Raw genomic sequence first — 20,034 nt, forward strand, 5'->3', positions numbered from 1 at the left:
GGAAGAGGCGCTGCGATAGTCTGACGCCGCAGTGTTCGTACTGTATAGCGAAGGGGTTGGATTGTAGCTACACAGAACCTGCTCCTCCCAGGTACGCGTGAATGTGGAAGAAGCTTGCATGGCAAAGTGAAGCTGTTTCGGTTGGCTGCGACGCGGGGGGAAGTTTGTTTTTATTCTGACAATCTCGTGGAAATAGGGCCATGTCTATACGCAGCCTACTGAACGGAATGGGCCCTGGGAATGGATGCGCGGTGATTTCGGACGCGTTGCTTGCGCGCCTGGATAGCATCGAGATAGCGCTGAGGGCACACGCTGAGACGCTGCGAATGTTGCAGGAGAGGCCGCCGCAGCATCGCCAGGATTTGTCCGCCTCCATGACGCCGCTCCCGCTGCCCGACTATTATCGACAAGCTGAGAATGTCGAGAATGATGAGAGTCCGCACTCTTCTTCACGAGAGCCATCAATGCCGCATTCTACCTGGGCCCTCACCACACGTGAATGGGGCGATCCATCGAGAGGTGACGAAGTACCTCCAATTACGATACCTTTGGGGCATCAGACGAGCACGAATAGTCTGTTGACGCTGCCACAGATGCGTCCCTTGGTGGGTGACTATCTTGAGGACTTCTTCTTCCGGATCGAGGAGAGCAGAGCACCACCTCTGGCGATGGATTTTATGGCCACATGCAGGCTCGATAATACGAAGCATCTTGACAGAGCAGTCACAGATGATTATCTTAGTAGCTTTCTCGCCTTGGTACATGCCTTCCACCCCATCTTTGATCGCGACGATCTCATCTTGAATTACGAGGTGGTCATGAGGGAAGGCTTGAGCTCTGACATCAGGTCGGCCTTGATCCTTGCCATCTTAGCCCTCGGAGCAACTGCCTCGGATGCAATCGATCACGGGGAGAATGAAAATACTGGCGATGCCTGCATGCAGAGGGCGCTCCGGCTCCTGATGCCGGCGTGGACAGTCTCGTATAGCGGCAACATCCAGCTGTCACAGGGGTTGATCTTGTGTGCGCTGTACTTTACGTATGTGGTGCAGCCGTTGACGGCGTGGAGGCTGATACATATGGCGTCGACGAGTATACAGCAGCTTTTGATTCGGTAAGTTTTTTTTTTTTTTTTCTTTCTTGGTTCGTATGGTGAGGATGTTGCTGACTGAGAGTAGGTGCAAGGATATCTTGTCGGGTCAGGCTGAGATTCAGGAACTGACACGGCTAAGCTGGGTGTGCTTTGTTATTGAAAGGTGAGATTGATGGCAACACGTGTGTGTCGAGCTATCCATGTTATGATGCTAATGGAGTAACCGAACCAGTGATATCCTCGCCGAGTTTCACCAGCCTAGGAGTGGCATTGATGTCCTTGTTGATCGCATGCCCTTCCCCAACTACGGCTCCAATCCTAAGCCTGAGCATCTTTGCGTTTTGGCCGAGATATCGGCCCGGTCTCTTCTCAATCGCATGCATCACGCCATTTACTTTACTGATAGTCTTACGATATACGCTGGTCGCGCCCTCGACTCGATCACGTCTTCCCAGCCAGCTCACCCACAGCCAGATGATTCTCTCCTGCGAGTGTGCAAAGAACTGAATTCGCAGCTCGATATATGGTACGATGCTCTACCGGTTGACATCAAACCCGACTTGTTTGAGCGCACGCCGGGAAATAAGCAGGCATGCATCCTGCGGCTGCGGTTCTGGTCTGCGAAGCAATGCATCTTCCGGCCGTTTGTGATCCACGCCACGTCGTCGCAGTATGAAAAGAACGAGATGGAGGTACCTTCGGCGGTGGTGAATCAGTGCAAGGTGTGTCTGGCAGCTTGCAGAGGTTTCCTCCGCGCGGCGATATATCTGCTTTCGGAGAGGACGCCCTATACTTATAGCTCGCTGCAGTGGTGAGTGCTTGAGTTCGATACTTGAATCAAAAAGGGGGCCTGTTTGATATGATGAAAGACTGACCATGTTGAAAAACTTAGTGCCCTCAACTGTTTCTTAGTTCTTGCTCTGGCTGCCAATTCGCCGCATCTCAGCCATCTCGTGCCGGATATTGATTCGAGCCACCAGATGCTTGTAGAAGTGCTTGAGCCTTGGGCATGGCCGGGATCGAGCATCGAGCATGCATTAGAGGTTGCCAATACAGTTGGGAGGAAGCTGCGCCTTCGCGATGGTCGGCGGGGATTTTAACGACGACTACGACGACAACGATATCATTATTAAATAAATGACTGCAACGCGACTATGCGATACGATACTTTTCTTTTATCATGAAATTCTATCTATGGTGATTACCTATATATGTGTGTTTATCTACAATCCTTGCGCAGCAATCTCCTTTTCAATGGCCGCTTTCGCCTTGTTCTCCATTTCGATGAAGAATACCTCGGCATCCTTCAACCTCTTACCCGCGATAGGATCGTTCCTGATTGCCTCATCCAGCTTCTCGCCGTCGTTGGCAACGTAATCGGTCTGCATATCCGCCAGCTTGCCGTCCCAATCCGGACGAGCAAAGGGGTCCATGGTGGACAGCTTGGTGAGCCGCTGCACCGTGGCGAATTCGGCGTAGCTGAGCTTGGGCTTCTTTGTCGTGAGAGGAGGGAGCTGATCGGGGGTTTCGAGGAGGGTGCGGATGAGGTGTGGTGGGATCGTGACGTGTGGGCAGCCGAGCTCCGCCATGGCCATGATTTCGGCGGGAGTGAAGTGGCTGTTTTGTCCAACGGGGAGACTTATATTTTAGTGTACGTTTCCTTTGTATTACCCAGATTGTTGCTATCGTTTCATTGTGTTTGTGGGGGTGTCGGATTGGAAATATTTACCTTGCTATGATCATGATGGGCTGTTCCTTGCCTGTTTCACGATATTCTTTGGCAAAAGCCTCGAGGATGTGGATTACGCGGGGGGACATGGGATGCTAAATTTGATGGTTAGAAGAGCTTCTCGATGGCCCCATCTTTACTTTTTCCATGAACAGAGGGCAATAGAATGTGATAGTACCTCTAGAGCGGGATCTTCGAGAGTGAGACGCAGAGAAGGGTCCAGATGTGCGGCGATTTCTTTCCATTTCCATCACTCGTCAGTTTCCCCCATCACGAGTAACGAAGTTTTTTGCACAATTCCCGACATAAAACATACCGTTGTAATAAGGGCTAATATAGAGACACCCGCTCTGACTAGCCGCAATGCCCTGCTCGAGGGAAAACACGCTGGTGGCGAGCGTCCGGATGCCCTCCTGGTTGAGCACGCGAGCGGCGGCGGCGGCGGGGCCGGAGAAGGGGATCTTGATGGCGAAGCGGTCGCGGGGGACGCCGGCCTGGTCGTAGAGGGCGGCGAGGGTGCGGGCGTGGGCGATGGTTGCCGAGGAGGAGGAGACGTGGCGGAGAGAGGTCTGGATGAGGACGCGGCCGGAGAGGAGGGGGATGTTGCGGGCGGTGAGGGCGATGGCCTGGAAGTTTGTGAGTTTTTTGCGTATTGGTGAGGTGGTGATGGTGATGGTGATGATGGTGGTGTTGATGGTGTTGATGGTGTTGTTGGTGTATGATGGTGTATGATGGTATAAGAGGTGTTCATCTCGGGCGAGGGAAGGAGAGTGAGTGAGTGTCCAAGAGACATACAGCTTGGTCATAGACTCGCTCCCACCCCTGAGAGCCATACTGCCGGACGAGATCCTTGAGCAAAGCTTCATCTGCAAGGAGGGCGTTTGTGATGATGGCCTGGTTGGATGTTTCTGGGCGACAAGGAGGTGTTAGTCTTGTCATGATGGAAGTTGGTGATAGGGGCAAAGTTGTGCGTACGGTTGTGCGGCGTAAAAGGGATGCTCTTGATGAGTTCCGTGTCCGCGTCGTCGACGTCGACGTTGCAGAGGTCCTCGAGGCGATGGAGCATGGAGCGAGCCATGGCTATTAGGTTGATGTAGGATATCTTATACAGTGTCTGGTGTAAGAGCGAGTTTGTTGGTGTAAGTGTACTCAAGGATACGTTGAGACGAGATGTGTGCTTTTATATATGGATTTATATTTATATTTGTATTTCTTTACAGCATCCAAGTTAATTCATGGCCCTCTCGCCTCTCTTTCCCGTGACGACAATACAGGCACCACCGGCTAAACCAGCTCAGCTCCAGAACCCACACGAACCACCGCAACTATCGTGTTCCCCCGCCTCGGCTCACCTGCTGCATTTGTTCATCCAGCTCCAAGTTTTAAGTTGGTGGAAATAAACCAGCCGCGTGACTAAGGATGGCGGGCCGCCACTCCACTGCGTTTCCTAGAGGGTGGAACAATAGGTGGATTGGCGGGCCGCCATTCCGCCTGGTTTTCATAGTGTAAAGTTGGGCCCATTGCTTGTGCCTCGTATTTGTTAGGTATATGTTTTGTTTGGGTTCCTAAGAGATCAAATTGGTACCTATGAAGAATAGATACCTAGTAGTTGTGTGTAACATGTCTAGTTAAATACATGTAATATTAAACAACTTGGAACATATCACATTGTGTATTTAAGCGACATAAGAGTGGCGTACACAGGTACTCACGAAATGTAGAAAGAATTTACAACTTTTCTTTGTAAAATCGATTTGCTAACCTCAATATCCGCATGTGGACTTCATCCTTCGACTAACCGAGACATTCATGCTTGGTAATGCTGCTTCCCGTATCAGACATACACTAGATGGATCGTTTTACAATGCATTGGATGGCTGACGAGATTCTCTTACAAATTGATCATTTATAATATGGCTGCCTGGAGTAGTTCCTTCTGCTAAAGTCGGAACTTGGAGTACTCCGTAGTCTGGCGGCAAATGGGGCCGCCGCCGGAAAGGAACCGAGAGACGGGTCCAATTCGTGTTCCATGAGAGAATGGAGGCATGGCAAAATGTTTATAATAGTGAATGGAATATAATAACAACAGTTGATGACCCGCAAATAGAGATCTTCTGACACTCTACGATCAATTATCGACGCTTTTGTCAAGCAATTAAGCCAAACATAGACATACAGGCCATCATGGGTTCCACAGAGTCAGGCACAGATCAAACCCTCTTCAATACAAGCACCCCAAATCTCTTCAGCCTACACGATAGAACAATCATAGGCAAGTTTTGTCCAACCCTCATCTATGTTCACTCCAATAACGAAGAAAATAAATCATCAGTTACCGGTGCCACTGGCGGTCTCGGCTCGCAACTCACCAGAGCCATCCTCGAGTCCGGCGGCGATGTCATAGCCATCGATTACGGCAACATCCCGCCAACCACCATATGGGGTAAGCAAACAAGCAAAACAAGTAAAATCGTATAACCAATCTCTATTTACATAAAATACACAGAACCCCTCCAATCTCTCGCAAAATCCCTCTCCCGCACTCTCACCTACCATCCCTGCGACATCTGTTCCCCAACTCTCACCGCCAGCGTCTTCGAAGCCGCCGCAGCTCAAGCCCGATACCCTGTCCGCGGTCTAGTCAACTGTGCCGGTATTGGAACCGTGGGCGATTCCATCGACTATCCCGAGGATCAGACGAGACGTACGCTGGATGTCAATCTTGCGGGCAGTTTGTATGTTGCACAGGCGGCAGCAAAGGTTGTGATGAAACAGCATCATGAGGGAAAGAGTTTAGGAGCGAGCTTTGTGTTTGTGGCGAGCATGAGCGGGTACATTACCAACAAGGTAAGTTAATTGTTCAGTTAGCTTCTTCACATTTCTCTTATATGGTGTACAATGTCCGAGACCAACAAGAAACAGCTTGATACTAATCTCATCTTCCTCCCCAGGCCACTCCCACAGCAATCTATTCCGCCTCCAAAGCCGGCGTCCACCAACTCGTCCGCTCCCTCGCCGGCGAATGGGGTTCTCCATCTCCAACTTCATCTTCCAACCCAATCATCCGCGTCAACTCCATCAGTCCCGGCGTCATCCAAACACCCATGACGCAGCACGTGCTTGCCCGACAAGACTGGACCTCGGTATGGCAGCAGGAAGCAATGCTCAAGCGAATTTCCAGCCCTGACGAGTACCGCGGCGCCGTCGTCTTTCTGCTGGCGGACGCGAGTTCGTATGTTACGGGCGCGGATTTGCGAGTTGACGGGGGATCGACGGCGTGGTGAGCATTGATACGGGAATGGATGGACGGATGGATAGCGCAGTACTAGATATATACCATCTTTGCTCTCCTTTACCAATAGCAAGTTTTGTGTAGTTTTCCAACGGCTTATCATGGCTTTCGGCTCTTGCCTCTCAGCGAAACTCGGTCTCATTCTCGTCCTCATCAAGATCCCTTATGCCCCGTAGCACCGGCTGCTTCGTCCAATGCATCAACTTTCCAATACAACCCGTCAGCCACAACTCATCTCAAGCCCGGCAATATCAAGGCATCAATAACTCACCCGCAAATAAATGCCCACATACAGCGCCAAAAGCACCGCGTACCCAAACCTCTTGACCAAGTTCATCGCTGCAATCCAGATCAAATACACAAAACTCAGAAGACTTCTCCTTCTATATTGAACAATTCAGATATCACCTATCATCTTCGGTATGTAGAAAGAAACCACACAGCCTACAAAATTCAGGGGGGAATGGGCTTTTGAGCCGTGAGAAGCCCAGAGATGACGACGAAACGCACCGATGCAAAAAGCAGTGAGACGGGTCTACTAGCTTATCTTATGCTCTAATACGACCCCAGACCACAGCAAGTGTCCACTTCTTCTAGACCCCATGGGCCAATACGCCGAGGCTCCAAATCAGGTACGGGAGGATTATCCCGTCTAGTCATCGGGGGTAGTCAAGCTTAGAAGCCAGCTAATACTCCGTACAGATCATCGAAACAACACCCAAAATCTTACCCCCAGTTAAACATGTCCCAAAAGGTTAAGCCAAAATAAAAAATACACAACAGCCGGTGTTCGCCAGTGGTTGCCCACTTGACTACCTGTACTAATCTGCCTCTCATTGGCTTGAATCAGGGAGAGCGGGCGGGATGATTTGTGTCCCTAGACGAGAGCGAGCCGAATGGAGGAACTTGGAAAGAGATGGCCCGTGAACCTTTTTAACATTTTACCAAGAACGCCATTGCAAACGAGATTCGATAGCAAGCTCGGCTCAGCAAACAGCAAGGATATGAGCTCACAGCCAAGTGGTCCAAAGTGCTGGCGGAATGGAAGAGGGCAATGCACTTCTGGCGTCACCCGCACACGCCTCATCCTGCCACTGTCTTCTCTCTGAGGGGTCTGAAGAAGATAATTCGCAGACATCACAAGTCAGAAGCATGTGGGCGACAGCAAATACAGCATCGACAGCTGCCGCGTCATCCTCTATCCACAGTATTCAGAGCAATGCGTACGGAATATACGCCTACTCCGAAAAGCTTAAAACCACCTATACATCTCGATGGTACCGGATTTCAAAGAATACTTTTTGCATTTAAACCATATTTGCAACAGCTTTGATTCACTTTGCTTGCCTCATCTCTTGAATCCCAGCCCGTCTGCGGTCCAACGAGGAAATCGCCATGGAACCAACACGGATGAAGGTCGTCTTCTTTGATCTGGACGGCACGCTTTTCGACCACGACCATTCGCTACGCCTTGCGATATCCGCCATACAGAGGAAATATTCTGGCCTCGCGGGGAAGAATGTCGAGGAATTGACTGGCCAGTACAACGCTGCTCTTCAACGAGCTTATGATGCTTACCTGGACAAGACGATTACATACGAAGAGGCCGACATCCGGAAGATTCACCTATTCTTTGCATCGCTTGGCTTGCCTGAACCCAGCCTTGACGAGGTCCAGGAGTTTCGTGACGCGTACAAGGTTGTTTACAGAGAGAATCGGAGAGCAACGCCAGGGAGTATCGAGGCTCTGGCCCGACTGCGTGAACATGGATTCCGCATTGCCGTCATCACCAACGGGCAGGTCGAGGACCAGGCAGCCAAGGCCAAGGCCATCGGCATAATGCATTTAATCGACCGCATTATCACTTCTGAGGAAACTGGATACCGAAAGCCTGATTGCCGTATCTTCCAATATGCCATTGAACAGCTCGGCGCTTCTCTCGACACGACATGGATGATAGGCGACTCAGCCGACTCTGACATCAAGGGTGCCTTGGATGCGCAGTTGGCTGCCATCATGTACTCCCCCACTGCCAATGACTCCCAACAGCTCCTGTTTGGGCAGCAAATACCAATCATCCGTCACATGGCCGAGCTTCCTGGCCATTTTGGCATCGCCAGCCATCGATTTGAGCCCCGTTTTGCCTCTGCTCCGGGCAAATTGGTGATCGAGGGCATCGGCATTGACTTGGTCACGGAACCACGACACTGCTTGCAAGTGTCCAAAGAGAGGGTGCAATTCCTTGCTCAAAGAATGGGCATGGTCCTTGAGGCCGCTGCTAAGAAACGCTACATACCGGCCATGTCGCACATAGAGAGCATGATCAGAGTGATTGCAAAGGGGGCAGGCCACATTGACGAGGAAATGATCCAGATTTCATTCCCGGGCCGAGAGCTGGATGATACAATAGCCAACAAGCCTGACTGCCACGTCACTGAGAGAGACCATAGCATACGCGCAGAGTACGTGCGGCTCGCTCTGGATACTGTTTTGGAGAATGAGGCAGCATTACGAGAAGTTGCATCCCTCCTACAGGGACACTGCAACGATCTCATGAGAGATTGTCCAAGAGCAGCAATCCGCCAACTTCGCTGCGCAATGTTAATCTTGGCTGAGCAAGCGGGTATCAGACAGAAGATCACTGTTACTGGCGAACAGATTGACCAATAAAATGGAATCAAGGGCCAAGAACAGGCAGTAAAACTAAATGACAGCCTATGCCTCCAATATTACCCATTTCTGAAAGTATCCCGCTGCATATCGCATTAAATGTAGAGAAGAACAAACCAACTAGATACCCTCCTACATAGGTCCCTCGATCGGAGAGTCCGCGGGCACTATGGCTCACGCTGGGATCAACTGACCGTAGCCGTATGATCGACTCTCGGCCTGGGGTCGGTTAGAGCGTCTTGTAGAAAACCGCGATACTTCTTATCAAGACATCCATCTAGAAGCTACAGGAGGTAGATTTCAAGATCTCCATGCCGGGATAGTTCAGAAGGTTATAAACCACCTCGATCATAGCGTTGAGTTCAAGGAGATGGCGATATATCCCCCTCTATTTCGTATTGTTACCGGGCTCTTGGGGTCCGGTTTCCGTCTTCATCCCAAAGGATTTCTTATAAATAAGCCCCCAAAAAATATAACCTCCGGTTTCCGATCCCAGTGGCCACAGTCCGTGAAAGAGGCGGCACGTAACCAGAAGCCAACAACCTGACGAGATCCCGTGTACTCCATTGGTTATGGTCGTATGCGGTAGTATCTCTCCAACTCGGCCTCATAATTCGCATCGCAGCAACCGCATGCAGGTCAACCATAATCAGCATCACAACCAAAAAAGAGATTCGAGTCATTCCATCTACAGCTCTGCCTCAGCCCAGCCAAAACACACATAATAGTACACAGATCCTTTGAGCTACCGTATATGAGCCCTGCACAACCGTCCCTGTCCCGTTCCATCATCCCATTCATACACTGCGTATTCTCATCTCATGCTCATATTATCCATTCAATCTTTCCCAATTCTTTCCCTCTCTGCCGTCCACGTCCTGAACCGTATACATACACTCTCCAGTCTATATAATCTAAGCCTTGAAATCAGCACCATATTCCGTCCCCACGTTTGCCTCGTCGTCGTCGTCATCATCTTCAATGCTTGTTCTCCGCTGTGCTTCCTTGACTTCTATCGCCCTCTTCTCAGGCTCCTCGTCCCTCTCTTCCGCCATCTGAGCTTCGTCATCGCCCTTCTGCTCGTCCTTGCCGTCTTCAGCTCTGCCGCCCTTGTCTTTATCAGCTCTCGAGCCAAAGGGCCATAGGCCGCTTAAACCTCTGCTGCTTTCTCTAGGTGGGTGAACCGCGAGGGGCTTCAGCACCACGTTGTCCTGGTCCTGGCCATCCTCTGCTTTTTCTTCCTCTGGCATGGCAAAATCTCCAAATTCCTCCTCATCATCAGAGTCTTCATCTTCGAGTCCGCTTCTCCTGTTAACAACACCTCTCCACCATGATCCACGGCCTATGTTGCCAGACATTTCATCGTCCAAGTCGTCATCGATATCAGCCTCTCCATCGCCAAACGGGTCTTCAAGGTTATCTTCATCGTCTTCGTAGTTGTCATCATGAACTGTAGCCGACGAGGCCTGCGCAGTTTGGCTATTCTTTTGATGCATTGCCAGCCGTGCCGCGAGCTGCAGCCGAGCTCTCGAAGGCGGAATGTTCAGCGGAGGCGGAGGCGGTGGAGGCGGGATAGACGGCGGAGCCAAAGATCCCTGGTTCAGCGGGTCAGTATACGATCGAAACTAAGCCTTGGGCATCAGCAAAAACAAAGCTTCCTGAAGCGAAGCAAGAGGGAGGAGGGAAAGAGGAGGAGGAAGAAAGAGAAAGGGAGGGAAAGGAAAAGTAAATGAGCGTTGGCAGTTGATCAAAGTCCCTAAGGCTGACAAATGGTGCATGATAACATCTTTTTCCCTCCTTGTTTTTCTGATGCGATATTCTCCTCGAACAATGCTGCAAACACAATGCCATCTTCCAAATTCGCTTTCCTTCGCTTTCTTGTTTCTCTTTCAATGCGCTATCCACAAAAAAGACGCCGTCATTTGACTCCCCCATCTTATCCACAAGGTAAAACAAATTTGCCTCAACGCCCATTCATATTTAATGCTCCCTCTGTCTTCCGCTCGCCCTTGCCAGCAGCCTTGAGAGATAATCCAGCTCCATCTCAATGATGTCGAGACCCTCTAGCTCTTCATCATCAGGGCTGGAGGATCTTAGTGTAGCAGAGGCTCCAGGCATGTCGGTGGTATCATTATTAGAGCTGAAGATGGCGTCTTCTGAAGCTTGTTCCTCGTCCTAAGAGAAATCTATCCTTCTATTGGGGCCTTGGCCTGGCTCCCGCCTCTGGATCCATCCCGCTTCCTCAATCACCATGATGTCCTGGCCCGGTGGACCCAGGTCAGCATCGGCTTCCAAACCTATTGCGTCTGGAGATTCCGCTCTGATCGGTTCGGGAGACATCATGATGACATCCTCGGGTGTGTATGCCATGCCAATTGTCGCCTCAGGAGACTCGTTGCCGTGCTCATCGGAAGAATCATTACTCACCTCGGAATTCACATCTTCTTCATCCCCCTCGCCCTCATCGTCGTCTTCGTCGCTACTACTGCCAAATCCAGACATCAGAGTGCCCGCGCTTATCGCAAAGGGACCAATCCCATTACCATCTCCCTCATTCATCTCCATGCCGCCATTGAGGCCTGCCTCTGCCAAGGCATTCGATCCGCTGGCTGTGTTTCCAAGGCCTGACAAGCCGATGCCACCCAAGCCACTAGCACCGAGGCTGGCCCGGTGTCCCAAGGCCACCTCAGGCCGAACACCACCCAGAATTGCGTTGTCCCGCTCTCTTGTTTCCGCGAGAGCACCTTCCACATAGTTGATCCAATCTTGGCTCATAACCTTGTCAAGGACCATCTCTGACAGAAGCTCCGGGGGGTGACGTTCGGTGAACTTGACAACTTCTTCAGCAATGAGTGTGAGGTGTCCCATGTATCCCATACGGGTCTTGGTCCTGGCCTGAGACTCGTCACTGGCTTGCTGGCCCTTGATGATGGCGGTGGTGATGTCGGCAGCCTCGAAGAGGGACACGGCTAATGTCGGGTTGAAACCACGGTCCATCGGCCCGTTGAACACTTGCTGTACAATATCATACACAACGTTGTGGAGGAAGTTGTTCCAAGGGTATGCAAAAAAGAATGACTGCTTGAAGTTAGTTGGGCTCCGTTGGATAATTGCTAGGCCACACATACCAAAATTGCCGGAACAACACGATACTCAACAAACTGCATTTTGAGAAAGTCACCCACAACAGCTTCGGTTGCATCGCCTGCAGTCTCTCCGGGCTTCTCGCCAGCTGCAAACGTAGCAAGGCTAGGCTCGGGGCCTTGTGGTGGTGTGAATGACTGTGGTGGCTCTTGGACGCCGGAATCAGGGGCAAGAGGAACTGAGAAGAGAGGGGGCGGGGTATCTTCAGGATGGGGGGATAGGCCACGAGGTTTTTCAATCTCGTCAGGAAGCAATTCAGCAGCAGAAGCGATGGCTTCCTGTGGAGCGCCGGTAGTAGATTCGTTCTTTTTCGTGTCATCTTCCCTGGGCAGAGCTGATGGCTGCAGCCCTGGCTTTGGGGCTTCGGAATGAGACGAAGGGTCAGTCTCGGATTGCTCTGAGACTACCGTGTCAGCTGGCCCGGCTGTCTCTACTACAATAGGTCCAGAAAGAACAGTTGCAGCTGTCTGAGGCTGGTGTTCCTCTGTAGCAGCCTTGGTTTGACCCTCGACGGCAGTAGAACTCTCTGCTTCCGCGTGTGCTGGCTCGGAAAGCTTTGCCTTTGTGGGTGAAAGAGGCGCAACAACAAGGTCCGGTTCTTCAAAGCGCTGTTCGTTCATCCCTGCCGTGGTCACTGCTAGCCGAGGAGAGCTCAGCGGCTCGTCGACAAATTCCTCCTCGTCCTTTTCAAGGAAGGAAGATGAAGATGCGTTGGCGCCTGGTGCAATATCATCCTCGGCCTTGACAAACTCGTGGGATGTGTCCTCGTTCATCTCAGTAGTCGGTTCCACCTCTTCAAAGCCATCGTCATCGGCATTGGTGACTTCCAGACGGCGGACCTCCTCGTGGTGGGCCGGATGGGGAATGCGCATCGTCAAGTCATCAGACCCCTCGTCGTCTCGGGGAGTAAGCTTGCCCTCGGCTCGAAGGCGCTGGCGCTCAAAGTCTCGAGTTGCAATCAGCTGCTCCGAGCCTATCTCGTTGAGCAAACCCATGTTGCTGCAGTGCAACAGCTCTGCCATGAGTTCACAAGTCTTGAACCTGTCAAATCCAAGAGGCTCGAGCTTCTCGTTGAAAGTTGAGTCGACGCCCTGCTTCTTTGACGGCTCGTTCATGATGAGGTTCATGAACTTGGGCACATTCTGGGCAAAAAGCCTCAGCAGATTTCCAAGGTAAATGGGATCGCGACTGGAAGGCGTGCTGTTGGCCTCTGTTCCAACGTCCGGGTCGTAGTCGGAGTTGTTCTTCCGAATCACCTCGATGATGATGCCAACACCAACAGTCAAAGGGTTGCCGCCTCCAAGCATGTAACCAATCAGCTGCTCGACACAGGGCTTCGAAACGAGCTGACGTGTGAGCTCGTTGGGGCCGATGCACTGCTGCTCGTTCTGCGAGGCGTTGGCCGAGATGGTTATGATGGCCTTGATGAAGTCGCTTGCAGCAGTCTGCACAACCCAGCTGTGCTCAGGGCCGAGGAAAGAGATGAGTGTTGGGATAATGTCCTTGGAATACAACCACTGATGAATAAATGGTTAGCATACTAGAGACGAGGCAAAACATGGGTACTAAATGCAAATTTCAAAGATGGGCTCAACCAACCTCAACAACGCCTTGGCCACCCTCTGTGCGATCAAGGGCAATGATTTTGAGCAGCAAATCCATGACCATGGGGCACTCAACGTGCCTGAGCATGTCGGGAATGACATTGGGCAAGCTCCAGAGCAGCTCCATCATCTCCTCCGTCTTCTTCTCAAAGAGCGACTCGTTGACCTTGGTAAAGTAGCTAGCCTGCAGAGGGTCCAGCGGCGCGGGCCGGGAGAGGAAGTTCCAAAAGTCGCGGATCAGCTGTCGGTTTTCGACGAGGGCCTCGTATATGGACCATGTGTCGGAGCTCAGGACCTCGCAGGCGACGTGAGCATAGCGATTGCGCTTCTTGTCTAGCTCGTCGTCATTTTCGCCGGGATCGGTGGCGCGCGACGATGCGCGAGGGCGTGAGAAGGGCAGCAGACGGCCCTTAGTCTTGATGTCATCCTCGGCAGGCTCCTCAGCGCTCTCGACTGCCTCGAGCTTGGGAACAACAGTATACTCGAGGAGCTTCTCGAGCACCTTACCCTCGCGTAGAAACTCGATGAGCTTGGAGTTATGCTGCTTCAGCTCTTGTATCAGGTCAGCCTCTTCAAGCAGCTCTTCGAGGGTGAAGTCGGGCTTGTCGAGGATGGTGTCGATGGTTGAGATGTTGGCGTAGCCGCCAAACCTCCAGAACATGGTGGCGGGTCGATGCTACCGCGCCGAGCGAACAAGGATCGCCGGCGGTGAGGTAGATGAGGCGTAAGAGAGGCGATTGATCTCGGAGAAGCAGGGCAGTCGTGCTCCAAATACCGGCTGCGGACTCAGCGTCTTTTGATTAAAATCGGGCCAAGAAATGGTCGTCAACGGACTGTGGCCACGTCAACAGGGACAAACGGCGACCACGAGCGCCAGTGAGGGGGTCCCAAGACTGGAGAGAGTGGTGGAGGGAGGGAGATAAGAAGAATGCAAAGCAATAAGAAGAGGAATAAGAAAAAAACAGGATGTAGATGGAGGGAGAAGCACCGAACTAGACAAGATGCAGATGCAGATGCAGAGGGTCGGGCGTGCGGCAACAAAGAGGCCGGAACAAGCGTCGAGTCCCCCTCGCAGCGAATCAGACCAGCGGCAGAAGCTGGGCTGGGCTGAATTGCGCCGCCGGTCAGTTGCTGGCAGGCGCTTGGAAAGGATCTCGTAGCACTCGCACTCGGACAGGCAGACGCAGCGCCCCTGTCTCTTGTTCGCCTCGAAGCTGCGATTTGCAGTGCGTTGCGATTTGATGTGGGAGGGCGGTGGAGGGGGTTGCTTAGGTTGCTGCAGTGTGGGGAGACTTTTTTGCCCGCGATAAAGAGGGTTGAAACTCGGGCTTTGTCTTATCTCATCCAGGTACGGAGTACCGCGCATGCAGGTCCCTTTGAGGTACCAGGAGTATCCCACGCTTGCCCACGCTAGCTTGATCTTGCACCTATAGACACTTATAGACACTTACGGACACTTATTGCAGGTACAAGATGAGTACCTGCGTCGGGACATGACAGATGTACCTCCAAACAGCAGGCATGCGGAAGAACTCAAAACACCAGACAGCAAGGGAATCCATAACAAACAAGCTGCCGACACGCAAGGCCCCAGCCGGGACATCCCTACCGCTCTCGATGGAAGTAGTACAAGTGCAGGCTAGCACGGGTAGGCACACCAGAGGCCTGAAGGCTCATGGCCAGCCCGATCAGGGGGGGTTGTCACCCATACGAGTAAGCCATTCATGACGCTGCATCTGAGTGTCCATGTCCAGTAATCAGCAGTATGAGTACGCAATATGTGACACGGCATTGCATAGCCAAGGCCGGAGCGTTTGCGGCACATGAACAAGCACACGAGGTTCATCACCAAATAAAGAGCATGTCTCAGCTGTTGGCAGAGACGATAGTAACCGAGTATATCTGCTTCATCTCCGCAAGGTTGTCTCAACCACCTGTATTGCCTGTAAACGTCCAGTGCCTACTACCTACGGGTAATCTTAGCACTCATACCCACTGGATAGTCGGCAGTCTCGAGACATCCAACTTCAGATACAGCCCGGTAAGCCTGGACACTGCATGTAGCATCTTCCTGGTGGCGTCTTGTTCTACCGAATTGGGTCATTCCCCGTTGCAGGGTAGCCACATGTCCCAGGCCGTTGCACAGCATCCATGCATTCCGAGACACTCTATCCTTCATATACATCGCCTTATTGTTCCTGTCAGGTACTCTGGTATCCATATCCAACTCTTTGTAATAAGTATGTTAAGCCAAATCCATTTGTGATAGGAAAACAGGGCAATCGTAGTGGTGCCATATCCTGCGTTTCAACACGTTAGATTGACAACACAACTCACTTTTAACAGCCACGCGCCCTCTAGCCATGGTCAGCTGCTAAAAACCCGTGGCACCCTATCATGCTCCATGACCAGAGCAGGGTGAAAACTATGCTATATACATGAGCAGCAGTCTCTTGGCTTTGCCCCAAGATTCGATTCGCTACAACTTCCATGTAAACTATTACACCTAATTCATGTCGTTTCTATTCGTCATATGGATTGTAGCTAGCTCACAAGTCTACATAATTGCTAGTAGACAGATAATTATTGTATAAATATAACTGGGAAAAAAAAAAAAAACTCTTATACAAGCCCATACGCTATGCCGTTTTCAAATCATATTCACAAGCTGTAGTCCTCTGTCAAGTTCCACCCTGACAGCCTTGATCTCCGCCATGTCCTTCAACAGCACTCCTCGCCACCAACTGTACCAATCTGCCACCTCTCCGAGGTCCGCTTCTTCAAGCGCGAGCCATTCCTGCAATCTGCTACTCCACATAGGGAACATGTCCTGGACCAGGACCTCTGCCAAGACCGTGTCGCCAAGGACCTGATTCCATTTCATAATGCCAACTAGAATAGGAAGATAGGGCTCCTGCTCTGCTGGGTCGACACGGAAGTTGGTACGCAGATATTTGCCCATGGATGGCAAGACGTGCGACATGATGAGCGGTCGCCATTGGTCTCCCAAGACGTCTTTCCATTGCGTCAGGCCAGGAACAACCCCTCTCTCAAACTCCCAAGCATCGATGAGGTGTCTAAATTTCCTCCTGACATCTGCAACCAGGCCTGTGCCTCTTGGGTCAAGATGGTAGGGGGGGAGATACTGCAGCCAAGGGAACAGCCATGTATGTGGGAGATGGTGGCTTTGACGCTTCTTCCTGGGGTTCCAGTCTGACACGGCCGTTTCCAACTTTCGAGCCACATTGTCTATCAGTTGCGCCCGAACAAATGGCGGAAGTAAATCTTTCCAGCTTTCCATGATGTTGAGCATCGGCGTGGGGTTGAACGGGTCCCAGGAGCGAAGTGCTGTCAACACCCGGGGAAGCCAATTCTTGTACATCATTGTCTCATACGGCGTAGTGGCCTTGTGATGTGTTCGATACACGCCATCACCCTGACTCGCGGAAGAGTTCCACTTGTTCATGGATTGATTAGTGTTTGCGGACCTGATGAGAAGACCTGATAGCTTTTGTAGGTCTGATGCAAACCGGGACGGTTCAGACATCGGGTCCCAATCGGAGCTGCGCAGAAAGGGATGGATGGCGGCCACCGCGATATCTGCAATGGCGTCGTTCGCTGACCCGACGTCGACTGCTGTCTGGAGAGCACTCATGACCTGCTCCCACTCTGTTGCGTCAACAAGTTGCTCAGTTACAACATTTGCAAATGTTTGTAATCTCTCAAAATCGGATCGCAAATCCTCAATCTCTTGTTCTCTCTGTTTGAGCTCCAAGTTGACCCATGTCTTGCGCGACTCCAGATTCTTCCACTCGTCTAAAAAAGCTAATAAGTCGGACTGTGCCCGTTTGGCCAATTTTCTCGCCTCAATCACTTCGTTTGATTCAGGCACACCAGATGAAGGTGTCATGATGCCGCTCGTTGAGGTAAGCAGCCTGCCTCCAGGGCCAGTCATGTCGAGAATAGGGGCAAATGCCTCTGGAATATTCAAGCCTGGCGCCTTCTTTTTGAGTTCATCGGCCGTCAGATATTTTGTCCTCTGCCTCATCGGGGTGCTTCCAGCACTACTGTAAGCGACTGCCCCCTTGGCCTTCTTCTTGGCTTTCCTGCGCTTCTTTTCTTCTTCTTCCGAGTCGACAACCTCCTCTCCTCGTAGCCGTGCTTGTCTCTTCTCTTCTTGGCGCTCCTGCTCCGTCTTTTCCTTCACTGCGCCAAGACCGACGCCTTGAGGTCGGAGGTTGGCCTCGATGATAATGTTTCGTCCTTCACCTTCTTTGCCCAGACCTTTGCCTTCAACGTAGCCCATCTTGGCCATCATTCGGGCACCAAAGGACTTTGGGTTTATTTTCCCCTTCGAGCCGAAAGCGCTTACTTGAGGCTTGTTTCGCGGGGTCTCGTTTCCATCACTTGTCTCTTTCAATACGGGTTCCCTGGCAGACGAAGGGACGAATCCACCACCGAGGACGCCGCCCGAACTGAAATTCGTCTTGAATGATGGCCGTGTGCTCGACTCTTTCTGCGAATTCGCCTCGCGTGATGCTTCGCCAGCTGCGAAGCGCAGTTTCATGGCCGCGTTGCCAAGCCCCAGTCCGGCTGGTCTGTCATCATCATCATCCTCCTCCTCATCGTCGTCCTCATCTTCGTCATCTCTGCCATGGGCATTCAGGCCGTTGCCCAAGCGAGGTCTTTCGTCTTCCGATTCGTCGCTAGCATCTTGCCCGGCGGCCTCGGCAGCAGTCGAAACAAAATTCACACCCTTGCGCCTCAGCGTCTTTCTTTTCCAGCGCGAATTGGGGTTATCGTCTTCGCTGTCAGAGCCGAAAATGCCAAGGGCTGCCTTCTCTTTATTGTTTCCGCCGACGCGCCTCTTCTTGCGGGGATTGAAGTCCCCGAAATCGTTGTCGTCGCCATCGAGCCCAGGAACGGTAGGCTCATCGGATTCCGACTCGGACGACGAGTAGTCTGCGGCGGCGGCTTTGGCGTTGAAGGGGAAGAAGGACGGGTGCGAAGAGCCCTCCATGTTGCGACCGTGCGGCAAATGTCGGAATGATTATCACAGTCGCTGAAGCCTCTCCATTTGTTGATTGCTGAAGCTCCTTCGTGCGATGGATGACAAGCCGTGGATGAGTGGAGCCTCGTCGAAGCAAGGCTGCATTGAATCTTTTGTTGGACGCGTTGAAGCTTCCCAATTCTATCTTATCTCCACGTGATTCAGGACAGCGCCGTAGTGGGGGTTATAAGGCGGTGAAGGCTCTGTCACAGTGCTGGACAGCTACTGTAGCAATTTGCACGTGCTTGGCGGCATTGTTATGAATTTGGCACCAGCTCTTTTGTTCTCTTGCGTCATCGGTTAGTACTTAATCATAGAGATTCACAGTCAAACGTCCAGGGCTTGTATTTCCGATGCATTGAGTTATTTTGTATGGTAAATAGTTTCTGTACAAGGTAGAGAGCAAGAGTATCTCATGCTACACGCACCAAATCAAGCACTGCACCCTCCCAAAAGCAAAGGGTCTCCAGCAGCTCGCGTTGCTGCACGCGGGGTCGATCTACTGTAGGTAAGGTACCTAAATGGGTGGATGGGGGCCGCGCAAAATGTGTAAGTTTGGCAGTACCTGACGCTACCTGGCTCAATGGAGGGGGATCCAGCACGGCTGTAGGTACCTACTGTACTACCGTGCAATACCCTGGAGCTGTGCCGATGGAATGCATGAGAATGAGAAACGATGCCACCAGAACAAACAAATCAACAAATAAAAATGATGCAACGGCTTCTGCTTCTCTTCTATTTCCCTCGCCAACCAGCGGCTGCATCTCTGGCCAAACAGGCGCCCAGAAAATTCACTTGTTTATGCACATGTGGTGTTAGGCCGTGTTCAGGATAGCCCTGCCAGTGCGGGCTGCTGATTGGAGCAATCAGGTGATGGGTGGGATTTGTTGACTTTTGGGATGGGCAACCCACAGCACAGCACAGCTCACCAACGAGACGACAGCACAAGACAAGACACGACTGGCCGACCTCTCCCACCGAGTTTCTGCACTCACGGAGAGCATCACGAGACACGGCCTCCTGCCCTCGAGTCAGCGCTCGCAACCGTGCAGCTTCTGCTGGGCACCGAACCGCACCGTCGAGCAAACCAACAGCTTCCACCGACCCGATCCTGGCACCGCTGCCCCCCTCCTTGTACATATTATTCCATCTTTTCATATTATTTATACTTGTACAGACTGGTGCAGGGCCCGCCGAGAGGCATCGCCGCATTCTTGCCTATCCTGATCCCGGTCGTCCAGCTCAAAGAAGGCAGGGTAACTGACACTTGCGGCCGCGATCCCCGGCATTGCTCTTGGAAAAAAGTACAAAGTAGCCTCCTGGATATTCCGCTTAGCCACTCCTGACGGATTCACGCCAACCTCTTCATCGTCTGTGGTATGTCGACCTCTTGTCTTCCCTATTTCCATCCCCCCTCTGGCTAGCCTCGTGGCCGCCGCGAGGCCTTGCACG

General features: G+C 51.9%; 7 protein-coding genes across 7 annotated transcripts; 4 read left to right on the top strand and 3 right to left on the bottom strand.

Annotated features, from left to right (window-relative positions):
- Window positions 1-521: 521 nt before the first annotated feature.
- TRIVIDRAFT_14696 (uncharacterized protein) lies at window positions 522-1,902 on the top strand (the record flags this gene model as incomplete). Its single annotated transcript, XM_014096978.1, has 3 exons — window positions 522-1,114; window positions 1,176-1,256; window positions 1,314-1,902. Coding segments are annotated over 3 exons (1,263 nt in total), but the record flags the coding sequence as incomplete, so codon positions are not given.
- Window positions 1,903-2,316: 414 nt separating this feature from the next.
- Window positions 2,317-3,900, bottom strand: TRIVIDRAFT_158488 (uncharacterized protein; the record flags this gene model as incomplete). Its single annotated transcript, XM_014097286.1, has 6 exons — window positions 2,317-2,710; window positions 2,823-2,917; window positions 3,001-3,059; window positions 3,139-3,448; window positions 3,633-3,730; window positions 3,798-3,900. The coding sequence occupies 6 exons, from the start codon at window positions 3,898-3,900 to the stop codon at window positions 2,317-2,319; spliced, it is 1,059 nt and encodes a 352-aa protein (XP_013952761.1).
- Window positions 3,901-5,006: 1,106 nt separating this feature from the next.
- TRIVIDRAFT_194289 (uncharacterized protein) lies at window positions 5,007-6,106 on the top strand (the record flags this gene model as incomplete). The annotated part of the gene is made up of 3 exons (XM_014097287.1): window positions 5,007-5,265; window positions 5,329-5,669; window positions 5,774-6,106. 3 exons carry the CDS (start codon window positions 5,007-5,009, stop codon window positions 6,104-6,106), a joined length of 933 nt encoding a protein of 310 aa, XP_013952762.1.
- Window positions 6,107-7,509: 1,403 nt separating this feature from the next.
- On the top strand, window positions 7,510-8,139 carry TRIVIDRAFT_50980 (uncharacterized protein; the record flags this gene model as incomplete). Its single annotated transcript, XM_014097288.1, has 1 exon — window positions 7,510-8,139. A coding segment is annotated over one exon (630 nt), but the record flags the coding sequence as incomplete, so codon positions are not given.
- A 1,604-nt stretch (window positions 8,140-9,743) lies between these two features.
- TRIVIDRAFT_112554 (uncharacterized protein) lies at window positions 9,744-14,193 on the bottom strand (the record flags this gene model as incomplete). The annotated part of the gene is made up of 7 exons (XM_014097289.1): window positions 9,744-10,409; window positions 10,739-10,746; window positions 10,845-10,940; window positions 11,082-11,862; window positions 11,913-12,281; window positions 12,384-13,445; window positions 13,528-14,193. Coding segments are annotated over 7 exons (3,648 nt in total), but the record flags the coding sequence as incomplete, so codon positions are not given.
- Window positions 14,194-14,533: 340 nt separating this feature from the next.
- Window positions 14,534-15,175, top strand: TRIVIDRAFT_69916 (uncharacterized protein; the record flags this gene model as incomplete). The annotated part of the gene is made up of 3 exons (XM_014097290.1): window positions 14,534-14,655; window positions 14,710-14,758; window positions 14,999-15,175. 3 exons carry the CDS (start codon window positions 14,534-14,536, stop codon window positions 15,173-15,175), a joined length of 348 nt encoding a protein of 115 aa, XP_013952765.1.
- Window positions 15,176-16,182: 1,007 nt separating this feature from the next.
- On the bottom strand, window positions 16,183-18,552 carry TRIVIDRAFT_59379 (uncharacterized protein; the record flags this gene model as incomplete). The annotated part of the gene is made up of 1 exon (XM_014097291.1): window positions 16,183-18,552. The coding sequence occupies one exon, from the start codon at window positions 18,550-18,552 to the stop codon at window positions 16,183-16,185; it is 2,370 nt and encodes a 789-aa protein (XP_013952766.1).
- Window positions 18,553-20,034: the final 1,482 nt, after the last annotated feature.

The sequence above is a fragment of the Trichoderma virens genome (genome assembly GCF_000170995.1).
Source record: "Trichoderma virens Gv29-8 chromosome Unknown TRIVIscaffold_86, whole genome shotgun sequence".
Lineage (NCBI taxonomy): Eukaryota > Fungi > Ascomycota > Sordariomycetes > Hypocreales > Hypocreaceae > Trichoderma > Trichoderma virens.